General features: G+C 46.1%; 1 protein-coding gene across 1 annotated transcript in view; it reads left to right on the forward strand.

Moving 5' to 3' along the window:
• LOC310800786 (sodium/hydrogen exchanger 9-like) overlaps positions 1–23,024 on the forward strand; it is a gene marked incomplete at both ends in the record, with an annotated part of 134,028 nt that overhangs the window by 21,055 nt on the left and 89,949 nt on the right. Inside the window, 2 exons of the mRNA XM_083663346.1 lie at positions 19,202–19,307; positions 21,738–21,876. Coding sequence (XP_083519472.1) covers positions 19,202–19,307; positions 21,738–21,876 — 245 coding nt within the window. The remainder of the gene's footprint in view (positions 1–19,201; positions 19,308–21,737; positions 21,877–23,024) is intronic.

The raw sequence follows: 23,024 nt of genomic DNA on the forward strand, positions 1-23,024 counted from the left end.
GATGGTTAGTTTTGGACACCAACTGTAGGTGCTGCACTGAGCCTAGGACAAACTTTTTGGGGCCAAGGACCCCTTACAGGGGAGAAAATCTTCCAAGGACCCCCCTCATAATCGTAACGCTGATTAAGCATGCGTACTACCACAATTGTAGGCTACTCCCATTGGAACCATTGTATTCTAAAACATCAACCTAAACTTCACCCCTGTTTCATAATGATAAACAGAAACACATTTCAATATGAATCATGTTAACACCACACAAAAAGAGGGTCATCTTTGTTACATGTGACATCACTGATGATGCCACTGATGAAGTCACCGATGATGTCACTGATGAGTCCAAATTGCATTTGGCCTGAACTTTATAGCCTACTCTTCAGGTAATATATCTCAAAAGCTTTCAGAAAATCAACAGTAGCAAGAGTGGCATAATGTTAGCCCTAATAAACTTTTAAAATTACCAGTCTAAAACTAACTTTCAGTAAGTGCTTCAACTTTAAAATAACGAACTTATTGCTTCTTATTCAAATAATTGTGAGAAAGCTCTGAACAAATCACAACAAGTTATCATAACAGTCTTATAGTAATTACGCCTGACATTTAAAATGACTGCATGGGATTAGCATAAAGTGGGAATATCAACCAATCGGGACAGCCCTATCCACTTCTATAAGTCATTTATTTATTTTGTCCTTTTTCTTATTCCGCCCATTTTCAACACTTTCATTAACTATGTTCAATCCTTTTTTCTTTTTTCTGCTCAATCATAAGTATTGATCATAACTATTCAAAATATGTGACCTTTGGAATTTAGAAGAAAGTGTGACATGTTTTTTTTTTTTTGCGATATATATATATTATTATTATTATTTTTTAACTCTGGTCTGGTAATAACGTTGCGCGTTGTTGGCCAGCTATAATGAAGATGCCGCTGTGTAGTAAGAATATCAGACACTAGCGCTGTAGCCAGGTAAACAAACTTGTCAGGTTACATAATGTAATGCAATCGGCGTCTTCCAGCTTAGCTGACAGCAGAGTCAAACCCGCGGTAACGTTGACAACCACAGTCAGTTTTGTTGGCACAAAGGCCCCCGCCCAGCCAGAAAACTATAGACTATATGAAGCTCCACCTCACGTTAGTCGGCTGTGCAATGGAGTGGGGCGAGGAGGAACGAATTCCACCCAAACCTAGTCCGCAAAAAATAATAATAATAATAATCGAAAAAATAATAATAATCGGGAAAAAATCCACATGATCGAATTCATTCAACGATCAATTATCGATTATCGATAATTGATGAACATCCCTAGTTGGTACCAATGGATGCATTAGGGCTTCTAGTTTCATGATACACAAATCTTTACTCTTAACTTTAAAAATGAGCCCAGTACATACAGCCTCTCTAACCCTAACCCTAACCCTGAAGGTCCTTACACATCAAGAGCGATGCGAATATACGGCACGAAATCGCGATGCGAGTTTTGACCCATCTGTCAATCATAGCCACAGATGTGTACACGTCGGAAGCGAATTTCGGACAAATCGACCGTGGTTTGAAAAAATAAACGCTCAGCGAAACTTCGTCGTTGGTATGCATGATTGCATTGACTGATATAGGTTTCGAAAAAAAAGGTTGTGCAAATAATCGCACAAAAAAAACGCTCCCCGATGTGTGGCTGAGGCTATAGTTCAGTCATGATGTCACTGATGATGTCATCATTGATGTCGTCATTAGTGATGATGTCATCAGTGATGATATCATCAGTGATGTCATCAGTCTGAGGCTCATGACTCACGAGAGAGACTGAGGGAGAGGGAGAGAGAGAGGGAGAGAGACTGAGGGAGAGGAGGAGAGGGAGAGAGACTGAGGGAGAGCGTGAGAGAGGAGAGGGAGAGAGAGGGGGGAGACACTGAGGGAGAGAGAGAGGGGGGGGGGGAGACTAAGGGAGAGAGAGAGGGAGACATTGCGCGCGCACCAATAGGGCAGGCAAGGCCATGCAGCAGCTGAGCTGCAGGCGAGGCCGCACAGCAGCTGAGCTGCAGGCGAGGCCGCACAGCAGCTGAGCTGCAGGCGAGGCCGCACAGCAGCTGAGCTGTGTATGCGAGCTGCAAGGCCAGCTGAGCGAGCTGCAGGACAGGTGAAGCCGCGCAGCGGGCGAGCGTAGGAATCGAGTGCGCGAGATGCCTAGTTTATATTATTTCATAATCTCTTTAGATCCTTTATTTTTGTTTATGTCTTGTATTTTGTTCTTATCAATGTTACATGAGCACCAACCACACCAAGACAAATTCCTAGTATGTGAAAACATAACTTGGCAAATAAAAGAATTCTGATTCTGATTCTGATTCTGAGCACTTAAAAATAAAAATAAAATAAATCCCCAAATAATTTCGCGGACCCACTGGGCATGGCTCACGGACCCACCCTGCTTTGGGAACCACTGGCATAGGACACATCCCTCCATTCAATAATACGCACTTATCTTGCCCTCACTGGTAATGTTGTTCTTGTTTGACAAAGTAGGCTATGGTCATCCTTTTCACTGTTTAGCTACCTTTGCGCAATGATAGATAACTGGCATTAATAGCCCGGGCGATGTGCAGGAAGAACAAAGTCATAATACCATCTCAGTGGATGTAACTGTTTTGAATTCACTGCAGCTTTTGGCTAAGTGGAACCACTGTATAATCTCTGTGATTCAAGAGCAGTCAAGAACGATGTCATGAGGCCTCCTGCAATGCTGCGACACTGGCAATGTTAATGTCCTCGTCTGGTAATGAATTATTTATACCAATAAGTGGTTGAACTTGGTGCGTGTCAGAGAGGAGCTGTAGATTATGGTGCGACTGTCACTCGGCCTCACTGTTATTGTCCCGCACCACGCTGTGCTCAAACCCTGCCCACCCCGGTGCCCTCACACTTTGATTAGAATAACAGAACAATGCAGTCGAAGGCCCAAACACCAAGACCCCGAGGCTGCCTCCAAACACCAAGACCCCGAGGCTGCCTCCATCTCGCCTCGCCGCTCCCAACACAGAGTGCCTGCTCTCTGATTTTCTGTAAGGGGGCCATTAAAATTTCCCTATCCGTTACTCTCCCCTGTACATTTGCATTCATGAGACCAAAGCAGCAAAGCAAAACACCCCGCACACAGGCACACAGGCACGCACGGACGCACGCACACACACGCACGCACGCACGCACACGCACACACACACACACACACACACACACACACACATGCACACACGGGCACAGAGAGTCTCAGAAAGAATAATTTAGTGCTGAGGAATAAGGTTTTTTTTTTATGCATGTCATAACCCGTGTGCGACAGCTCTCTGGTTCCCCCGCTGACACGTTGTGTGAGTGCAGCCGTGTCACTTACTAACTGGGATGATGGCGTCTTTGAGACTGGATGGAAAGTCGTCTCAGGCTGACAGCCAAGTGGGAGTGAAACTGAAGCCAAATTTGTTTAGCAGACTTTATTGCCACTTTGGTTTTGGTTGCACTGATCTGTGGAATATACGAAGATGCTCGCTGCTAAGCCGGTGGCTCGTTTCAGCTGTAATGATACCACCCATGGAGTTGGCATGCTGTTCATTTTGGTTTCCTCTGTGGTGCTCTGCTTTCCTCCCACATTCCAAACCAATTCAAGTCAGGTGGATTGGAGATTCTAATTGATGTTTAATGCGAGGTTGTCTAAATCATTCTGTGTTCACCCTGTGATGTTTCCCGGTCTTCTGCCGATGGGAAAGGATTCATTAGGTAGAGAGGTGAATGAGTGACTCATAGCAGTATCAGCTTCTCAATGTCAGCATTCCTCTTGTATTACTTTGCATTACTCTCCTGATAGATGGTCACAGGCCATCTGGGTACTTGTGGACGGCTCTCTAACAATGCTGCCAGTCTCTCTTCAGCTTGTTGGCATTTGGGAGTTTGATGAAGCTACTGTAACCATTTCTGCTGACAGACAAATGAGTAAAAGTTGACATGACTAATATAACAGCCATAAAAACCAAACAAAAGCAAGTGTGCAGGAGAGATGTTTCCATTTGATTCACTGCAGTTTTATGTGATTGGGATGAGAATGAGCAAACAGTAGTAGCAAAGCGTGTCCCTCGCATGTTTGGCTGCCTCGTCCCGCCTCTCAGCAGACATGCATTAATTTTTAAATTGTTGGTTTTAGACAAGCCCCCATAGCCCCCTGGCCATGATGAAAAACCTCTCACAGAAGCTTAGACCAAGACACACAGTTCAGGTCACAAAGAGGAGCTTGTGCTGCGCAGCATCCTCACGCCTCAGGGACAGTTCCAAAAGGTCACTGAAACCTAACCTAACCTAACCTCTCAAAAGAACACTTTCTTTCTTCTTATTTTTTATTTAAAAAAATCTGATTTCCCCCCATTTTCTCTCCAATTATACTTGGCTAATTTATCCCCATGCTGCCCTATTGGCTGCCCCGGTCGCTGCTCCACCCTCTGCCGATCTGGGGAGAGCCGAGACTAGCACCATGCTTCTTCCAACACATGCGCAGTAGCCAGCCGCTTCTTTTCACCTGACAGGGGGAGCTTCACCGGTAGGACGTAGCACGTGGGAGGATCACGCTATTCCCACCAGTTCCCTTCCACCACAACCAGGCGCCCCGACCGACCAGAGGAGGCGCTAGTGCAGCGACCAGGATACATACCCCCAATCTGGTTTCCCACCCTGTGCCTGTATGGACGCCCGACCAAGCCGGAGGTAACACATCGATACGAACGATACGAACCCTTGTGTTGGTAGGCAGGGAATCTACTGCTACACTACCCGGACGCCAGAACACTTTCTTTCTGGTGCTGCAGTTTTCCAATCAATCAACATTTCTGTCAGTATGTCAGAATTATCCAAAAAGGTTTGTTTCCCTGGCCAGACATCATCAATAGCTGTAGGGGGAAACGAGTTCCACCCTTGTGGGTAAAAATGAAAAGGGTCAGAAGTCTTCTGGGGACTTTTTGATTCAAACATGCATAGAGAGAAAACCTGAAGCACACACACTCGAGTGGGCTGCGGGATATTCTCTGACAAAGGGTATAGAAATGTCTTTTCTTTTTCTTTTTTTATACACTTCAGTATGTATAGTTGCTTTGTTCATAGTTCTCTAAGAAATCAGTATGGCAAATGTAATATGCAGCACGCTTCAAACTAGTCGAAACCAGTTCTGCAATATACACTAACATAAAGTCTATTCTTACATGATTATCTCTAACAATGAACACTATAGTCTGAGGGCTGAACTTCTACATCAGTGGAAGTCATAACTCATAATGCACTCATGACAGCCTTATGACTTCTTCAGGACGTGATCAACAGATCCTTCACTGAATACTCCACTATGATATTCAGGCCAAAGGACACAGTTTTCTCATTTCCTACCCAGAATTAAAGAAAATGTTAAAAACAGGTATGCACATACACATACACATGACTGAAATAGCGCCAATATTACAACATTAATACACAAACGTGATGATTAGTATAGCAGAGCAGGGGTAATGTAGGATACACATTGGCTCACCGAGAGCAAGCACACAGACCATGATGATCAGTAGTGAAGTTACAGGACAACATTTTAAATGATATTTAGCACATATTAGCAAGATGCAAACAGTTAGCAAAGACATGGGACAGACAAGTTAAAACACAGAATGTCAGATTGGAACAGTATGTATTTAGTTCTCTGATATCTACTGGCCAGTATGTATTAAGCTCTCTGATATCTACTGGCCAGTATGTATTAAGCTCTCTGATATCTACTGGCCAGTATGTATTAAGCTATCTGATATCTACTGGCCAGTATGTATTAAGTTCTCTGATATCTACTGGCCAGTATGTATTTAGTTCTCTGATATCTACTGGCCAGTATGTATTTAGTTCTCTGATATCTACTGGCCAGTATGTATTTAGTTCTCTGATATCTACTGGCCAGTATGTATTAAGCTCTCTGATATCTACTGGCCAGTATGTATTAAGCTCTCTGATATGTACTAGCCAGTATGTATTAAGCTCTCTGATATGTACTGGCCAGTATGTATTAAGTTATCTGATATCTACTGGCCAGTATGTATTAAGCTCTCTGATATGTACTTGCCAGTATGTATTAAGCTCTCTGATATCTACTGGCCAGTATGTATTAAGTTCTCTGATATCTACTGTCCAGTATGTATTAAGTTCTCTGATATCTACTGGCCAGTATGTATTAAGCTCTCTGATATGTACTTGCCAGTATGTATTAAGCTCTCTGATATCTACTGGCCAGTATGTATTAAGTTCTCTGACATCTACTGGCCAGTATGTATTAAGCTCTCTGATATGTACTTGCCAGTATGTATTAAGCTCTCTGATATCTACTGGCCAGTATGTATTAAGCTCTCTGACATCTACTGGCCAGTATGTATTAAGTTATCTATCTACTGGCCAGTATGTATTACGTTCTCTATCTACTGGCCAGTATGTATTAAGCTCTCTGACATCTACTGGCCAGTATGTATTAAGTTCTCTGACATCTACTGGCCAGTATGTATTAAGTTATCTTAATACATACTGGCCAGTAGTATGTCTGTTCTCATTCCAGCGATGGTTAGCGGGGCTAGCATCCGCTAACGCTAGCTACTAGGCCACAGTTCATACCGGTAGTTACAACCAAGGAGCTGGAATAAAACAGACACATATTCCCAGAACCTACCACTCTACCACTCTGTCAACATCCTCGCTGACTCCCCTCCAAGCCACGGGGCACGTCGAAGCCACCGTGAGGGCAACATTATCCACTGAGGCAAACTGCCGAATGGCATCGCACCCCACTCCCCCTTCTGCCTCTTCCTCCTAGAATGATGCATTTTTCAAAAAACACAGGCTCTGCCTGTCAGACCTGGGAGGTTTAGTTCTCCTTTAAGTGGCTATTTTTTGTTGTTGTTGTTGTTGTTGACTAGCAAGCTTAACAGGTTACATGAGGACTGCATGAGGACTAGCAAGCTTAACAGTAGGTTACATGAGGACTGCATGAGGACTAGCAAGCTTAACAGTAGGTTACATGAGGACTGCATGAGGACTAGCAAGCTTAACAGGTTACATGAGGACTGCATGAGGACTAGCAAGCTTAACAGTAGGTTACATGAGGACTGCATGAGGACTAGCAAGCTTAACAGGTTACATGAGGACTGCATGAGGACTAGCAAGCTTAACAGTAGGTTACATGAGGACTGCATGAGGACTAGCAAGCTTAACAGTAGGTTACATGAGGACTGCATGAGGACTAGCAAGCTTAACAGGAGGTTACATGAGGACTGCATGAGGACTAGCAAGCTTAACAGTAGGTTACATGAGGACTGCATGAGGACTAGCAAGCTTAACAGTAGGTTACATGAGGACTAGCAAGCTTAACAGTAGGTTACATGAGGACTGCATGAGGACTAGCAAGCTTAACAGTAGGTTACATGAGGACTAGCAAGCTTAACAGTAGGTTACATGAGGACTGCATGAGGACTAGCAAGCTTAACAGTAGGTTACATGAGGACTGCATGAGGACTAGCAAGCTTAACAGGAGGTTACATGAGGACTAGCAAGATTAACAGTAGGTTACATGAGGACTGCATGAGGACTAGCAAGCTTAACAGTAGGTTACATGAGGACTGCATGAGGACTAGCAAGCTTAACAGGAGGTTACATGAGGACTAGCAAGCTTAACAGTAGGTTACATGAGGACTGCATGAGGACTAGCAAGCTTAACAGTAGGTTACATGAGGACTGCATGAGGACTAGCAAGCTTAACAGGAGGTTACATGAGGACTAGCAAGCTTAACAGTAGGTTACATGAGGACTGCATGAGGACTAGCAAGCTTAACAGTAGGTTACATGAGGACTGCATGAGGACTAGCAAGCTTAACAGGAGGTTACATGAGGACTAGCAAGATTAACAGTAGGTTACATGAGGACTGCATGAGGACTAGCAAGCTTAACAGGAGGTTACATGAGGACTAGCAAGATTAACAGTAGGTTACATGAGGACTGCGTGCGTGGACCTCAATGTCTTGTGTTGTCCTTTTAAAAGGTCAATGGAATTGGTGGAGATTTTGGAGAGATGTGAGATATTTAGGAGCTGTGAAATTTGGAGTAACCAATAATGAATTGGAAATTTACCAATGCTAAAGTGTTCTACTTTAACTTGTGTTCAGAGATCAGTGTTGGGGTAACTCATTACAAAAGTAACATATTACATGTAATATATTACTTTTAGCAGTAACTCAGTAATATAACTTATTACTTATAGAATTTCAGTAATATTATACCAGTTACTTTGTCAAGTAACTCAAATTACAAATTGAGTTACATTTTATTAAATCAAAGCACATATTTAAAAAAGATACAATCATTTCCTAATCAAACTGTGTGTTTTTATGCAAATAACCACTATAGACGACAATAACAAAGGAAAAGGATAACATTTAGAATTTTGGATTGTTTACTTTACACGGACTTCAAGGCAGTTGAAATTATTTTTCAAAATGGTTCTCGGGCGGCGATGTCATTCTGCTGCTGCTGTTGTTTTGGTAAAAGTAATGCAAAAGTAGTGTAATAAGTAACGAGTTACTCTACACAGAAAGTAATATTGTAAAGTAACTTATTACTTTTAAATGAAAGTAACTAGTAATATGTAGTATATTACATTTTGAAAGTAACTTACCCAACACTGTCAGAGATTCAGTGATTACGTCCCCCCCCCACTTTTCTTTCATATTGGTGACACTTGTTTGTGTGCTTAGTTACCAATGGCAAAAAAATGTAGTACATTCAAGCAGAGCAGCAAAGATTAGAGCAAGTCCCTGTTGACCGTTATCTCTGCCCTAATTCATCACTTTCACTCTTATGCTGGCCTAATTTGGCAAAATCAGCGAACAAATCCCACGCTCTCTGACTGCGGCGATCATGAGCTTATTGCCTCTGTTAACACTCTGCAGCACGGTAATTTGACCTAATAAGGCTTCCATTCCACCCTTTCAACTGTATTGTGTCTGAAATAATTGTCTACTCTCGCCACCTTATGGTGTTACCGTGGAAACTGATGAACACTTGACAGCCGTAGGACCGGGTTGCCATGACAACACAGCCATCCCAACCCGCACCCTGGTGTGGGTTGGGATGGGTTGATTTTTTTTTTTTCTTTTTTTGGTGTGAGTGGGGCACGACATGCTGTCATCAGCCAGGCATTATGGGGAGCAGGGAGATGGAACGTCACCTCACCCTCTGCAGATAAAGGATTTTCCCCAACCAGGAAGAGCTTTAAACCTGTCAGAGAGCAAAGAGCTAGATCTGTCAAAACACATCCTGAGGCTGCACTCGTGCCACTGCTCTATTGTCAGTCTGGACGTGTCGTATCTTTGCTGTAGCCTGGTCTCCACCACAGGGCCAGACATTATTCTCATCATTATTCACATCGCTCATTCTCCACCAAAACAACATTTACGTGCTTCTTTTTCTATGTCAGTCTCACCAGATGGAATATTAATCCACTGGGAGTTGCTATTGTTTTGAATAATTGTCTGGCTTCCTTTGATTATGTTATTGTCTGGCTTCCAGAGTGGCATAGCTCTGTATTTTGCGCACGTGTGTGTGTGTGTGTATGTGTGTGTGTGTGTGTGTGTGTGTGTGTGTGTGTGTGTGTCTGTGTGTGTGTGTGTGTGTGTGTGTGTGTGTGTGTGTGTGTGTGTGTGTGTGTGTGTGTGCGCCGTGCGTGTGCATGTGTGTGTCTTTCTTTCTTCTCTTCTTTCTCCAGCTAGCTTTTATTTAGATATATCTGATGTTATTTTTATTATATGGTAATTCTGGTGTTTGAAATCCAGCCAGGTTTCTCTAGTGTGGCTACCATAAGGTTTTTTCTTCCTTTACCAATTGATTTTATGATACTTCAATGCTGGTTCTAAAGGAATACATCTGCAATGAAAGCATTTTTTTTTTGCCAAATGCAAAGGGAGGGCATTAGTTTCATGATGAAGTCTGTCTGTCTGTCTGTCTGTCTGTCTGTCTGTCTGTCTGTCTGTCTGTCTGATGTGTATGTGTTTCCTGTGGTGTTTTTCCCTGTCTCTACCTGCGTCCACTAATCAGTCCTCAACGAGGTGCACCTGGCCCAGGAGAGAAGCGGATGAATCCTCCAGGCTCTGCTCAGGCAGAGGCTTTGGTGTGGACTGCTGCTCTTGCTGCCTGGGATTTCATTTTGTGTTGTTCCTATGGACAGTTGCTTGACTTCATTGATTTTGTGTCTTGGTTCTTTTGTATGGTTTTATGTTAATAAATCCCATGGTTTGGGAGATTTTAAAAGGTGTTGGTGGAAGTGTTATCCTGGGTAAAAGGTGGAGTAGGCGTAAGTTAACCATGGAACTGTAAAAAAAAAAGATGGTCACAGTGCGTGTGACATCACCCATTAGTTTGGACTCCTGTTTTGAAGCCTCCAGTTTGGCATTTTGCCTGCTGCCATCTTGCTTTTGTGCAGTTTGTGCAAGACCAGGGGTTTTCCACAGAGCCTGCCTGCTATTGGTCTGTGATCACTGAACAGGCGTCAGTCATGCCCAAAACAGTATTTTTTAATTGTATATTTTACTCTAAAAGGGTGTGTTACAGTATATAAAAATCCCTCCGTACAGTTGTCATGAAAGGTCAAATTACCGTAAGACCAAAACCGTATTTTGAACCAGGCTGTAAACATGTTTATTTCTGCTGTAGATTCATGTATTTTAACATGGGGGGTGAATGGGGAATGACTCCCTTTTGCAGCCAGCCTCAAGTGGCCATTCAAGGAACTGCACTGGCACTTGTGCATTGGCTTCATATTTCCAAGCCTGAACACCCCGCTCGGGCATAACACCTTAAAATACCCAACCATGGGATTTATTAACATAAAAACATACAAAAATCATCAGGACATGAATTCAAGGAAATGAAACAACTGTCAACAAAAAGCATGAAATAACATCCTAGGCAGAGAGCCAGCAAGACTGCATTTATCCACTTCTGGGCCAGGTGCACCTCGTTGATGACTGATGAGTTGCATGCAGAGCTGTGGAGACAGGAGAGGAACAGAAAAAAAACACAGGGAAACATACATAGGCCCTTCAGTTGTAACGCTGTCTTTTTATGTATTTATTTACTTACTTTTATGTAATTGTTTGTTTGCTTGCTTTATTTTATTGTATTCAATTAATTTAAGAAACAGACCAATAGACTAGACTAGATCGATAGATAGATAGATAGAACCTGGAAATACATATAGTAATCAGCAGTGCTAGTTGATCGGCACAGCAAGTGATGCTACAGTAGAAGGCGGACACTTGAGGTGTGACGACGCGGGGAGCTGACAGGGATGTCGCTGTCTCGTCAGTGTCAATATTCTCCCTGTCAATCAATGTCAAACACTCGGCCATCATGCTGTGTTGTGAGTGTGTGTGTGTGTGTGTGTGTGTGTGTGTGTGTGTGTGTGTGTGTGTGTGTGTGTGCACACGGCACGCACACTCATGCATATGCTCGACATCCTCCGCACGTCGGTATTTTTATGTTGATGAACCCACCATGGAGTTCACCTCCTATTCTTCTCAGCAGATGCAGTGTGCTGTGCTGAGAGATTCAGCTGTATAAATAAGTGCCGGTTTGTTTTTCCACCACAGACACGAATTTCACCACAAATGACATGTGCATTTGCATTTCTGTGTACAGTATGAGCCAGCATGCAGGGTCAAACTGTGTCTTAGTCTTTGTGTCTTAAATAAGTTAAAGAGAAGTGTTCCTCAAACTGCTGAGGGTTCATCCAAAGCAGAGAATGAAATGGATGAGAAGGGATATTCAAAAGCATTGAATAGCAGATAGCAGGTAGTGCAGCGCGCCGGTAGAGTCCCTGCTACTGTAGTCGCGCATGCCGGACTATCTCCGTTTCTCTGTGCAGGAGAGAGTCTGGCTCCTCTTACTCTCACTCTGGTATAGTGGGGGGGGGGGGGGGGGGTGCTCCCTTATCTTACAACCATCCACCGAAAGTACCAAGCAGGCCTGATTTATTGCACAATCCAAATCTTTGTCAAAACTTGTCATTTACAGCGTGTAGCAACGCTAGCTTGTTAGCATTTGAGCAGGGAGCGGAAAGGCTTCACTCCGACTGAAATGGTTGGCACCAATGGCAGAGCTTATCCCCGCAGCATGCTTCCAGTGAGTCAGACTAATTCCCTGCCTACCAACACAAGGGTCATACAGGTCATACAGGCACATTTGGCCGTGTCTGCGGGTGGGAGGCCGGATCAAGGGTTTGTGTCCTGGTCGTTGCACTAGCACATCCTCTGGTCGGTCGGGACGCCTGTTAGGGGGGAGGAGGGGAACTGGGGGGGAATATCATGATTATCTCGCACGCTACGTCCTGCCGGTGAAGCTCCTCACAGTCAGGTGATAAGAAGCATCTGGCGACTGCACATGTATCGGAGGAAGCAAGCCTACAACTCTCCCCAGATGGGCAGAGGGGGTGTGGAGCAACGACTGGGACAGCTTGGCAGGGGGAAATGGCCAAATACCAATAGCCCTACAATTGGGGAGAAAGGGAAGGGGGGGGGGGGGGGGGGGGTACATTAAATAGCATGATTTATGACTCTGTCCCTTAGCATTAAATTACTGCAACTTGACACCACTAGCTTTACATTCTCTGCTATCAGCCTATCATTACTAATCAGAAAATGTAAAGGTAATGAAATTAATGGCATGCTCTTTTCTCATAATGTATGTCTTGGCTACATGATGCTAATGTGATCATCTTCATCGCTGTTGATATCTATGGGGACATCATGGAAGTTGAAACCAGATTCCTGTTCGCATTTCAGGTGCTTAGAGTAGCTGTGCTGGGTTGTAGCACCACTAGCACCTTCCAATAAAATGCTTCAACATTTTCCAAAATCCAAGGCTTTCAAAATAAGTATCCAATATGGTAACAGTTGAGTTTGAGTCTTAAATAGGGCATACTGTATGAGTTCCTAAAAGGTTTTTCTTGGTGCATTAACTTTAATTTTTAAAAAATCCATCGTTGTGCATACTTGACACATACTTGATTTGTAATTATAATTCTCACCTACTGTAAATTATCAATTTATTTTTTAAACCAAAGTCGAATAATGATTTAATCACATTTTTATCAGTCTTAGTGAAAGCTTTCACTGTGCCTCTGCTTTAGTTTGTCATGTGCATCATGCGCTCTGTGCAGCATTACTGGAATGACAGTGTACTGAACAACATACAGTATACTGTATGGCATCCCACTGTGCACAGCCACTGTCTCTGTCTCCACCTCCGTGTCCACTCAATGTAGTCATGGTGGTGGACACCTAGGGGTAGGAATCACCAGATGGCCCATGATACAATATTATCATGATACTTAAGTCACGATACGATAGTATTGCGATATATTGAGTATTGCTATATATTATGATTTATTACCTTTTTTCCACTGCAAATTATGCAATTGTATATTTGTCAACATCTGTTTTAGCTAAGATACAGTTTGCAGTCTGGGAGAGAATATCCGCGCTTCAGCTGACAAATCACGCCAGACCGGTACCTCTCAGACAGGGGGACTGAGTTAACACAAGTGAAAAGAGGAAATCTGGAGCACACGGTCAAAGTTAGACCATTTAATAGGTGCAAACAAAGAAAGACTGACGTTTCGACACGCAAAGGTGTCTTCTTCAGAGTCAAAACAGTTTGCAGTCTGTTCATCTCACTTCAATGATTTTTATTGCAGCAAGAATGTCAAATAGACAGACTGACCAACACTGTCATCAAAAGCTGTCATAAATGTTGCATGCACCTGACAATTTATATAATAAAATATCGCAATACTTTGCATTTGTGCAATACGATATATTGCCACAGAAAATATCGTGATATCAATTTTTCCCTCCACCCCTGTGCCATCTGTGTAAGAGACTGGGTAATGGGTGGAGAGATTGTGTGTTCTGTGCTGAGCAGTGAGAGATGCCTGCATTATTTACAGTGTGGAGCGCTCTGGTTGTGGTTAGACTTTAATTGGCTTCTTTTGGATGTTTTAATTAGCTGCAGCATTTTAGCTCTAATCTCCTCTTTTCCCACCAGCATCCTCTGAATGTTCCCAGCATCCTCTGAATGTTCCCAGCATCCTCTGAATGTTCCCAGCATTCTTGCTCTCCCTAGTGAACACTGCAGCCCACTAGCATCCTCTGAAGGTTCCCAGCATTCTAGCTGTGCTCTCCCTAGTGAACACTGCAGCCCACTAGCATCCTCTGAAGGTTCCCAGCATTCTAGCTGTGCTCTCCCAATGAACACTGCAGCCCACTAGCATCCTCTGAAGGTTCCCAGCATTCTAGCTGTGCTCTCCCTAGTGAACACTGCAGCCCACTAGCATCCTCTGAAGGTTCCCAGCATTCTAGCTGTGCTCTCCCTAGTGAACACTGCAGCCCACTAGCATCCTCTGAAGGTTCCCAGCATCCTCTGAAGGTTCCCAGCATTCTAGCTGTGCTCTCCCTAGTGAACACTGCAGCCCACTAGCATCCTCTGAAGGTTCCCAGCATCCTCTGAAGGTTCCCAGCATTCTAGCTGCGCTCTCCCTAGTGAACACTGCAAACCACTAGCATCCTCTGAAGGTTCCCAGCATCCTCTGAAGGTTCCCAGCATTCTAGCTGTGCTTTCCCTAGTGAACACTGCAAACCACTAGCATCCTCTGAAGGTTCCCAGCATCCTCTGAAGGTTCCCAGCATTCTAGCTGTGCTCTCCCTAGTGAACACTGGAGCCCACTAGCATCCTCTGAAGGTTCCCAGCATCCTCTGAAGGTTCCCAGCATTCTAGCTGTGCTCTCCCTAGTGAACACTGCAGCCCACTAGCATCCTCTGAAGGTTATCAGCATCCTCTGAAGGTTCCCAGCATTCTAGCTGTGCTCTCCCTAGTGAACACTGCAACCCACTAGCATCCTCTGAAGGTTCCCATCATTCTAGCTGTGCTCTCCCTAGTGAACACTGCAAACCACTAGCATCCTCTGAAGGTTCCCAGCAATCTAGCTGTGCTCTCCCTAGTGAACACTGCAAACCACTAGCATCCTCTGAAGGTTCCCAGCAATCTAGCTGTGCTCTCCCTAGTGAACACTGCAACCCACTAGCATCCTCTGAAGGTTCTCAGCATTCTAGCTGTGCTCTCCCTAGTGAACACTGCAAACCACTAGCATCCTCTGAAGGTTCCCAGCAATCTAGCTGTGCTCTCCCTAGTGAACACTGCAACCCACTAGCATCCTCTGAAGGTTCCCAGTGTCAGGATCGGCGTCGGAAGACATGTGGATCTATTCGCGGATAGTTGAGGGCCACGGGAAACTTGGTAAGTCTTGAGAAGCTGGGGTGTTGTGGAACTTGATAGCTGAGTCTGCACTGTTCGAGGTTGGGAACGGTTGCAGAGGTTGCAGGTTGCAGGGGTTGCAGGTTGCAGAGGTTGCCGAGGTTGCAGAGGTTGCAGGTTGCAGGGGTTGCAGGTTGCAGAGGTTGCAGAGGTTGATGTGATCCTAGTTTAGATTATGAATCACTAGCCAGGACCTGCAGGAACAGGCCCTTATAGATCCGAATATGACATCACCTGTGTTATGACATCACCAGCGAAAGGCATGAAAGACACTTATGAATCATGACATCATCAGTGATCGATGACATCATAGTAGGAATGACGACGTCAAAGTAGGAATGATGACGTCATCCTAACAGTACCCTCCCCTCAACGGACGCCACCTGGCGTCCAATGAGGCCATCAAGGATGGCATCTGGGAGACAGAAAATCCGCCGGTTCTGGTGGGGGTGCTCTTCAGCAGGTGGTTAGACGCAGGTGGTTAGACCCCAAAGGGGGTGTAGGAGAGTGAGGTGCTCTTCAGCAGGTGGTTAGATGCAGGTGGTTAGATGCAGGTGGTCAGACCCCAAAGGGGGTGTAGGACAGTGGAGGTGCTCCTCCCTAATACTGGATATCGAAGCCATAGATAGACCGATACGTAGACAGAACTTCTACCGGGTCCGGTGGATCCTCTGGAGCCGGCCATCCCCCGGGGCACGATCCAAACATGGGAGGCTGGAGACCATCAAAAGGGTCAAATGCCGCCGTCTCCGAAGGCAGAGCCACAGGGGGATCTGACTCAGCGAGGCCTGCCCTCCCGACCTGTAGTTTGGGGAGGACACCCACCGTCTCCTCCTTTAAACGCCTCTTCTTTGCTCTTGCTCTTGACCGAGGGCTGACGACACTACGGGGACCTCCCAGCATCAAGCTGGAACCTACGTGTGTGTCAAGAACTGGAATTGGCTGCTGCTGAGGTACGGGTTCAGACTCGGCGAGGGAAAGGTCCACAGGTTGTGCCTCAGGGCCAGCAGACTCGGAGGCCCCCTGCGGGGGGACGGAGCTGATCTGCAGGCAGTGATTGAACTTCCCAACGAGACGATCGACAGTCCTCTCCAACTCCTTAACCCTCTTGGAGACACACTGCCACTCCTGGGTCACGTGAACGCTGCCCAACCGTATGGGTTTTGGGGCTGGACTCTTAGAGCCTTGATCCACTGAGAGTACCACGGGCCGGCGAGCGGTGGGGCCACTTACTGGACGCCGGGAGCAGGAGGAGAGGTAATGCCCGGCTCGACCACAGTACAGGCAGCTCCGGGTGTCCAAACGGCGCTGCCTCTCCTCTGGTGTGATGCGAACCCTGCCGGTCAGATCACGGTACAGATGGCTGCTGGGACTCAAATGTGGCTGCCCCTGCTCTGGGATGACGCAAACTCCCCCCCAGAATACGCGCTTAGCAGCTGAAGGCGACCGAGAGGCAGGGCTAGAAGCAATGGCCGCAGTGGCTGGGGGGGTAGCAGGTCTGGAAACCTCCGGGACGACAGTGCCCTCGGAAGCTGGGGCAGGAGGAGGAGAAGGCTGCAGAATGACACCCTCAGGAGGGTTTAGTCCGTCGAGACGATCTAGCCGTTTTACCAGGAGGGCGTACCGATCCTCGGCCTTGGAAGCCAGGGCCAGGTGGGCCTTGTTTGCTTCTTCCTGTCTGTCGAGTAGTTCCTGAAAATGGAGCATTTGCTGCCGTTGTGTCTCCGTGAGTACCACACCCATGCCGGAAACAAGCTCTGCGGTCTGTGTTTGTCGGGACTGCCACGATGACATCGCTGCCAGCAAGGTCTCCAAGGTGAGAAGACCCCTCGTTGATTCGCCTGGTGGTTCACCTGAAGCGGCCGGCGGGAAAACTGGCGTCTCAGGGTCTTCCTCCTTGATTGGGGGGAGAAATTTGCCCGCTAAATCCATTTCTGAGTGATTCATACTGTCAGGATCGGCGTCGGAAGACATGTGGATCTATTCGCGGATAGTTGAGGGCCACGGGAAACTTGGTAAGTCTTGAGAAGCTGGGGTGTTGTGGAACTTGATAGCTGAGTCTGCACTGTTCGAGGTTGGGAACGGTTGCAGAGGTTGCAGAGGTTGCAGGTTGCAGGGGTTGCAGGTTGCAGAGGTTGCAGAGGTTGCAGAGGTTGCAGGGGTTGCAGGTTGCAGAGGTTGCAGAGGTTGATGTGATCCTAGTTTAGATTATGAATCACTAGCCAGGACCTGCAGGAACAGGCCCTTATAGATCTGAATATGACATCACCTGTGTTATGACATCACCAGCGAAAGGCATGAAAGACACTTATGAATCATGACATCATCAGTGATCGATGACATCATAGTAGGAATGACGACGTCAAAGTAGGAATGATGACGTCATCCTAACACCCAGCATTCTAGCTGTGCTTTCCCTAGTGAACACTGCAAACCACTAGCATCCTCTGAAGGTTCCCAGCAATCTAGCTGTGCTCTCCCTAGTGAACACTGCAACCCACTAGCATCCTCTGAAGGTTCCCATCATTCTAGCTGTGCTCTCCCTAGTGAACACTGCAACCCACTAGCATCCTCTGAAGGTTCCCAGCATTCTAGCTGTGCTCTCCCTAGTGAACACTGCAGCCCACTAGCATCATCTGAAGGTTCCCAGCATTCTAGCTGTGCTCTCCCTAGTGAACACTGCAACCCACTAGCATCCTCTGAAGGTTCCCAGCATTCTAGCTGTGCTCTCCCTAGTGAACACTGCAAACCACTAGCATCATCTGAAGGTTCTCATCATCCTCTGAAGGTTGGGTTCCCAGCATTCTAGCTGTGCTCTCCCTATAGTGAACACTGCAGCATTGCCCCCAGCTAACATGCACACTCGCGTGCACATTAATATGCACACAAAGACCTGCAGCTTTCACAAGAAGTACTGCAAGTGATAACAACAGCCTATAACTCAGCACCCAGTGTAAAATATATTCCAATAAACTTTCTAATGCAGTTCAGTTGATCAATTTACTTGCCTTCATAACGGCTTCATTAATTGCCAGAAACAAATAAATTACAGGTTGTCATAGTTGTGATGACTATTAATCTAATTTAAAAAGATGGGAAGTGGCAAATGTAACAATGTAATGTAGCGCACAAAACAACCACACACACTAATGTAGCCTACATCTGTCATTTGTAGTCCTGCTGACTTTAGCATGTTGCAGTCCACTTAATGTAATGAGGGCCTTGTTTCGATCGCTCTCAGATGTAAAGAGTGTTTTCTTAAGTGTGATTCCACAATGGTTTGTTCATTATGTGCATTTCTCAAAGCAGCACTTAGAGCAGGAAGTTAAGTGTGTATTATTTTAAGCCCCTGTGATGTCATTAAGAAAGTGTTTGTTGACTTGGTTTCAAAATAATGGATTTAAGTTTGTGATATTGCGCAAATACCTGTACCTAATATTTATCGTTACGGCAGTTCTGGTACCCCATATTGTTGCGGTTTCAAATGTAAATGTGAACCTGAATGTGTCTTTGCCTGGCAGTGTTAAGTAACTCTGGCTGTTTCTCGTGTCAAACCCCTCGTTCCTGTGCTGCCAGTATGCTGACACATTCAGTCAGTGTTCATTGTATCTTCACTCTAACATCAATCCCCTTGGTTCCTCCTGTCTATAGCAGCAGACGTGTTACTCTTCACCACCGCTGCTACTGTATGCGATTAGCAGAGGAGCTGCTTGAAGCTAGCGTATATCCCTTACAGACCCCTTCAGCCGCATATTAGCATGAACTCTTTGTTGTGTTTTGCTTTCAAGTGTCGGTGCTCGGCCTGTTCTCGGAGCTGCGCGTGGAGCCGGACCTGTACGTCCTGCTGTTTGGTGAGAGCGTGCTGAACGACGCCGTGGCCATCGTGCTGACACAGTGAGTGGGATGTGTTTCAAGGGGTTAATGGGCGGGGCTGTCTCAGTCATGTCCAGCGGGGTTATGGGAGGCGGGGCTGTGTGAGGGTGGATGCTGCCAGCTTAAGGACAGGGTGTGACGACGGGCATGCTATGCAGTGGGCCGTGGAAGCGAGGGGCCCCTGGCACTGTCAGCATCTCATTAAGGTACACAGTGGAGAGACTCACTGGCAGAGCACAGACACACTTCCAGCCAACTAACTGGCACAGCTGCTGTCAAATTCAGACAGAATACGCCATCAAATCCAGCTCAGCGCAATATAGCCACGCCGCAGCGTTTTCCTTGTCGGTGCATTTCATTCACTTGATTCATTTCCCCTCTCTCTCCAACGACGCACGCGGCTCTGCGTGTTTGTCCCGCGCACGCACATTGCAGTCATTGTCTACTCTATTTACGCCATGCCAGTGAACAAAGCCGTCCAAATAGATGCGCTAACAGATGGTATTATGGCAGGATGAGGAGTGGAGAGGGGCGAGAAGAGAACTCACACAGGCACACATTCACAGACAGGCAGGCAGATAAACAAATGGAGGTAGGAGGGAGATGGAAGGGATAAGATATGCGTCCACACATGCATATTGTACTGGCGCAGACTGACACATCACATGTACCCGCGCACACGCCGACGTCTCTTTCTTGGATTTCACAAATGGGAGCAGACAGGCGGGCAGATGCTGAGAAGAGGAGACGCGCGTTGCAGATTGCTGGGTTGTGGTGTTCAAGCTGTGGCTCTCTGAACATTGAGAGGGACGCGGATGCCACACATCCGCCCCCCCCCCCCCAGACCAACAGAGAGATAGTGCTGGGTTTGTTCCCGGGGTGGCGTGACCGGCCTCCCTGCCATCCCCTGTCACTTGACTGGCTCGCTCGCCCGCCGGTCGCCCTGGCCCTCCGCACAAAGCAGGCCCTTATTAGCGAGCCACGCGGGGCCCTGAGCCACGCGGGGCCCTGGCACTGGCATCTTAACAAGCTCCCGGAGCGGCTCAGCCTTACGCTAATGTGCCCTTTCCCAGGCACTACACCGCCTGCTCCAGCAGCCCCACGACCCGGCTTCCATTCAAGCAGGTCCTGTGGCGACATCTTGAGAGTGTTGACTGGGGAGTTAACCGATGCCTGAAGACCCATCTCTAAAAGGTCACGCTCGCCCAGTGACTAGTGGCCAAGTTAGATGTGCTCGCGCAACTGGATTATTTGTTATTTTCGAGTAGGGGATAATAGATTTTCCCCTTTTTCAGCATGCTGAGCTCATTAGCGACAGCTTTTGATTGATTCTCCTCCCCTCTTGCTATGGAGATGAAGCCATGTTGTGGCGTATAATAGCTCATCTCAACTCGACAGCGAGAAAAGTGGAGGAATGCTATGAGGTCATTGGGCAATAGTTTGATAGGAGATTGTTTGAACTCAGGAGGATGTGGGCACAAAGCAGGCGTCATGTCGTTGATTTGTGTCAGGTTCCTCCTGCCGACCAGACTCTCTGTCACAGCCAATGAAGGGAAAACACAAGCACCACTTTCACACTGCTTTTGCTGACTCATAAGTTTAACATTCAGTTGAGGGAGTAAAAGTCCGAAGCGAGAACATGGGGGTGGGGGAGGGTCGGGGGATGAAGAGCTGTCATTCCTTCCCTCCCTCCCTCCCTCCCTCCCTCCCTCTCTCTCTCTCTCTCTCTCTCTCCCTCTCTCTACCTCTCTCTCTCTCTCCCTCCCTCTCCCTCTCTCCCCGTCTCTCTCTCCCTCTCTCTCTCTCCCTCTCTCTCTCTCTCTCTCTCTCTCTCCCGCTCTCCCTCTCTCCCTCTCTCTCTCTCCCTCTCTCTCTCTCTCTCTCCCTCTCTCCCTCTCTCTCTCCCTGTGAGGCCTCTTCTGCACTCAATGACTTCCATGTGGAAGTCTCCCTCCCCCCACAAAGTAAATATTTATAGTGGTGTGAATAGCACGATGTTTCTCTCTGTGTACAACAATAGTATTTCCCCTGTTTCCCACTAACTGCTCTCAGGCAAATCATTCACAATGGATTTTCTTTTTCACCGGCACGGGGAGGGAATCAACTTCTGAAGAAGGCCATGTATTCTTAGGAAGGACTCCAATAAATTGCACTTAGAGGCTTAGCTCAGCATAATAAGCATGTGAATTTATACCCACTGCTCTGGACTGCTTTCAATATGGAACTTAGCAGGCCGTATTTCTGATGACTGCACTTGTTTCAGAGCCATAAAGCATATTGATGCCCTAATGTTTCAATATCCATAACAGGCATTTGTATTTCTGTTGTGATTGGCCCGTGGTTCCAGAACAGGAGCTGCAGTGTCTGCAAAAACATATAGTTAGTCTGTGTTTTCCTGTGCAGAATCTGCATTGTGTTTTGCTCATTGTATCATGTCAATTTGTCTCCCAGTGCCATCACCACCTACAGCCATATGGGTGGAGGACACACGTTCGACACCCCAGCCTTCTTCCTGTCTGTTGGTTATTTTGTTGCTGTTTTCGCCGGCTCCCTCCTCTTGGGCTGCATATTCACAGTCATCACAGCCCTCATATCCTTTCATCCCCTCCCACTTCTGTCCCTGCACCCCAAACCCAATTATCACCTCAGCATCTGCTGCAATCTATCCACTTCCTCCGCTCGCTAATTGCTTCTCTAACAAAGCCCTACTGTACCACCTTTATCAACACAAGCTACTTGGCTAAGCCTAAAGTGCTCCTGCGACATTACTGGCTGCCGTCTGCAGAGAGGTCATCAATCAAGGCGGTGGCCTCTGATGAAGTTTCGACTTGCGCCGTTGTTTGTCTCTGATCTTCTACTAATTAGACTTTAGGGTGAAAAATGAGGGTGTGTCATGAGAGGTTTGGGATAGAGAGCGCAGCTCTTATTTAGAATGAATAATCTCCGCATGACAGAACATGAACATTTATTCGATTTTGCTGATGCTAACCATGGGAATAACCTGCTCTTTTGATTCATCTCTCCAAACTGTAGTTTTCATAAAGAAAGTTTGGTTTGATATACAGTTATTCAAGCCTTGCATAGTTATCTTTTAACCAGAAACATGTCCTTGTTAAAAGATGAAAGCAAACATGAAGTGGGAAGCTGTCTACAGCGGTGTCATTGCACTGTAAGCCAGCAGGGGGGTTGGTCTTTTTCTTGGTCTGGAGAAAAAGAAAGAAGTGCTAAGATTAAAGAGCTCCAAAGCCTTTGAAGGGAATGCAGAGAAACCAACTGTCAGTGAGAAATCCTGAAAAGTGTAAAGTTACCAACACTTAGTCATCTTCACTTTCTCTGCAGGACCTTTACAAATAAGGCTGGGCGATATGGACCAAAAATCATATCTCTGTATTTTTAGGCTGAATGACGGTACACAATATCTCATATATTTATATTCAGAGGTATGTCAAAGCCACATGTGAGTCATTTTTATGTATTTATTTGACCTTTATTTGACCAGGTAGTCACTTGAGATCAATGATCTCTTTTTCGAGCAAGACCTGGCCATATAGCACTTTGATTATGCCTCTCTGCCCAGCGATAGCCATGGCCAGAGGCATTATGTTTTCACGTTGTCCATCCGTCCGTCCGTACGTACGTATAGTACAGTACGTAGGTCCGTCCGATTCTTGTTAACTCGATATCTCAGAAACGCCTTGAGGGAAGTTCTTCAAATTGGGCTCAAACATCCACTTGGAC

Source organism: Poromitra crassiceps (genome assembly GCF_964638095.1).
Source record: "Poromitra crassiceps genome assembly, chromosome: 2".
In the NCBI taxonomy this organism is placed as follows: domain Eukaryota; kingdom Metazoa; phylum Chordata; class Actinopteri; order Beryciformes; family Melamphaidae; genus Poromitra; species Poromitra crassiceps.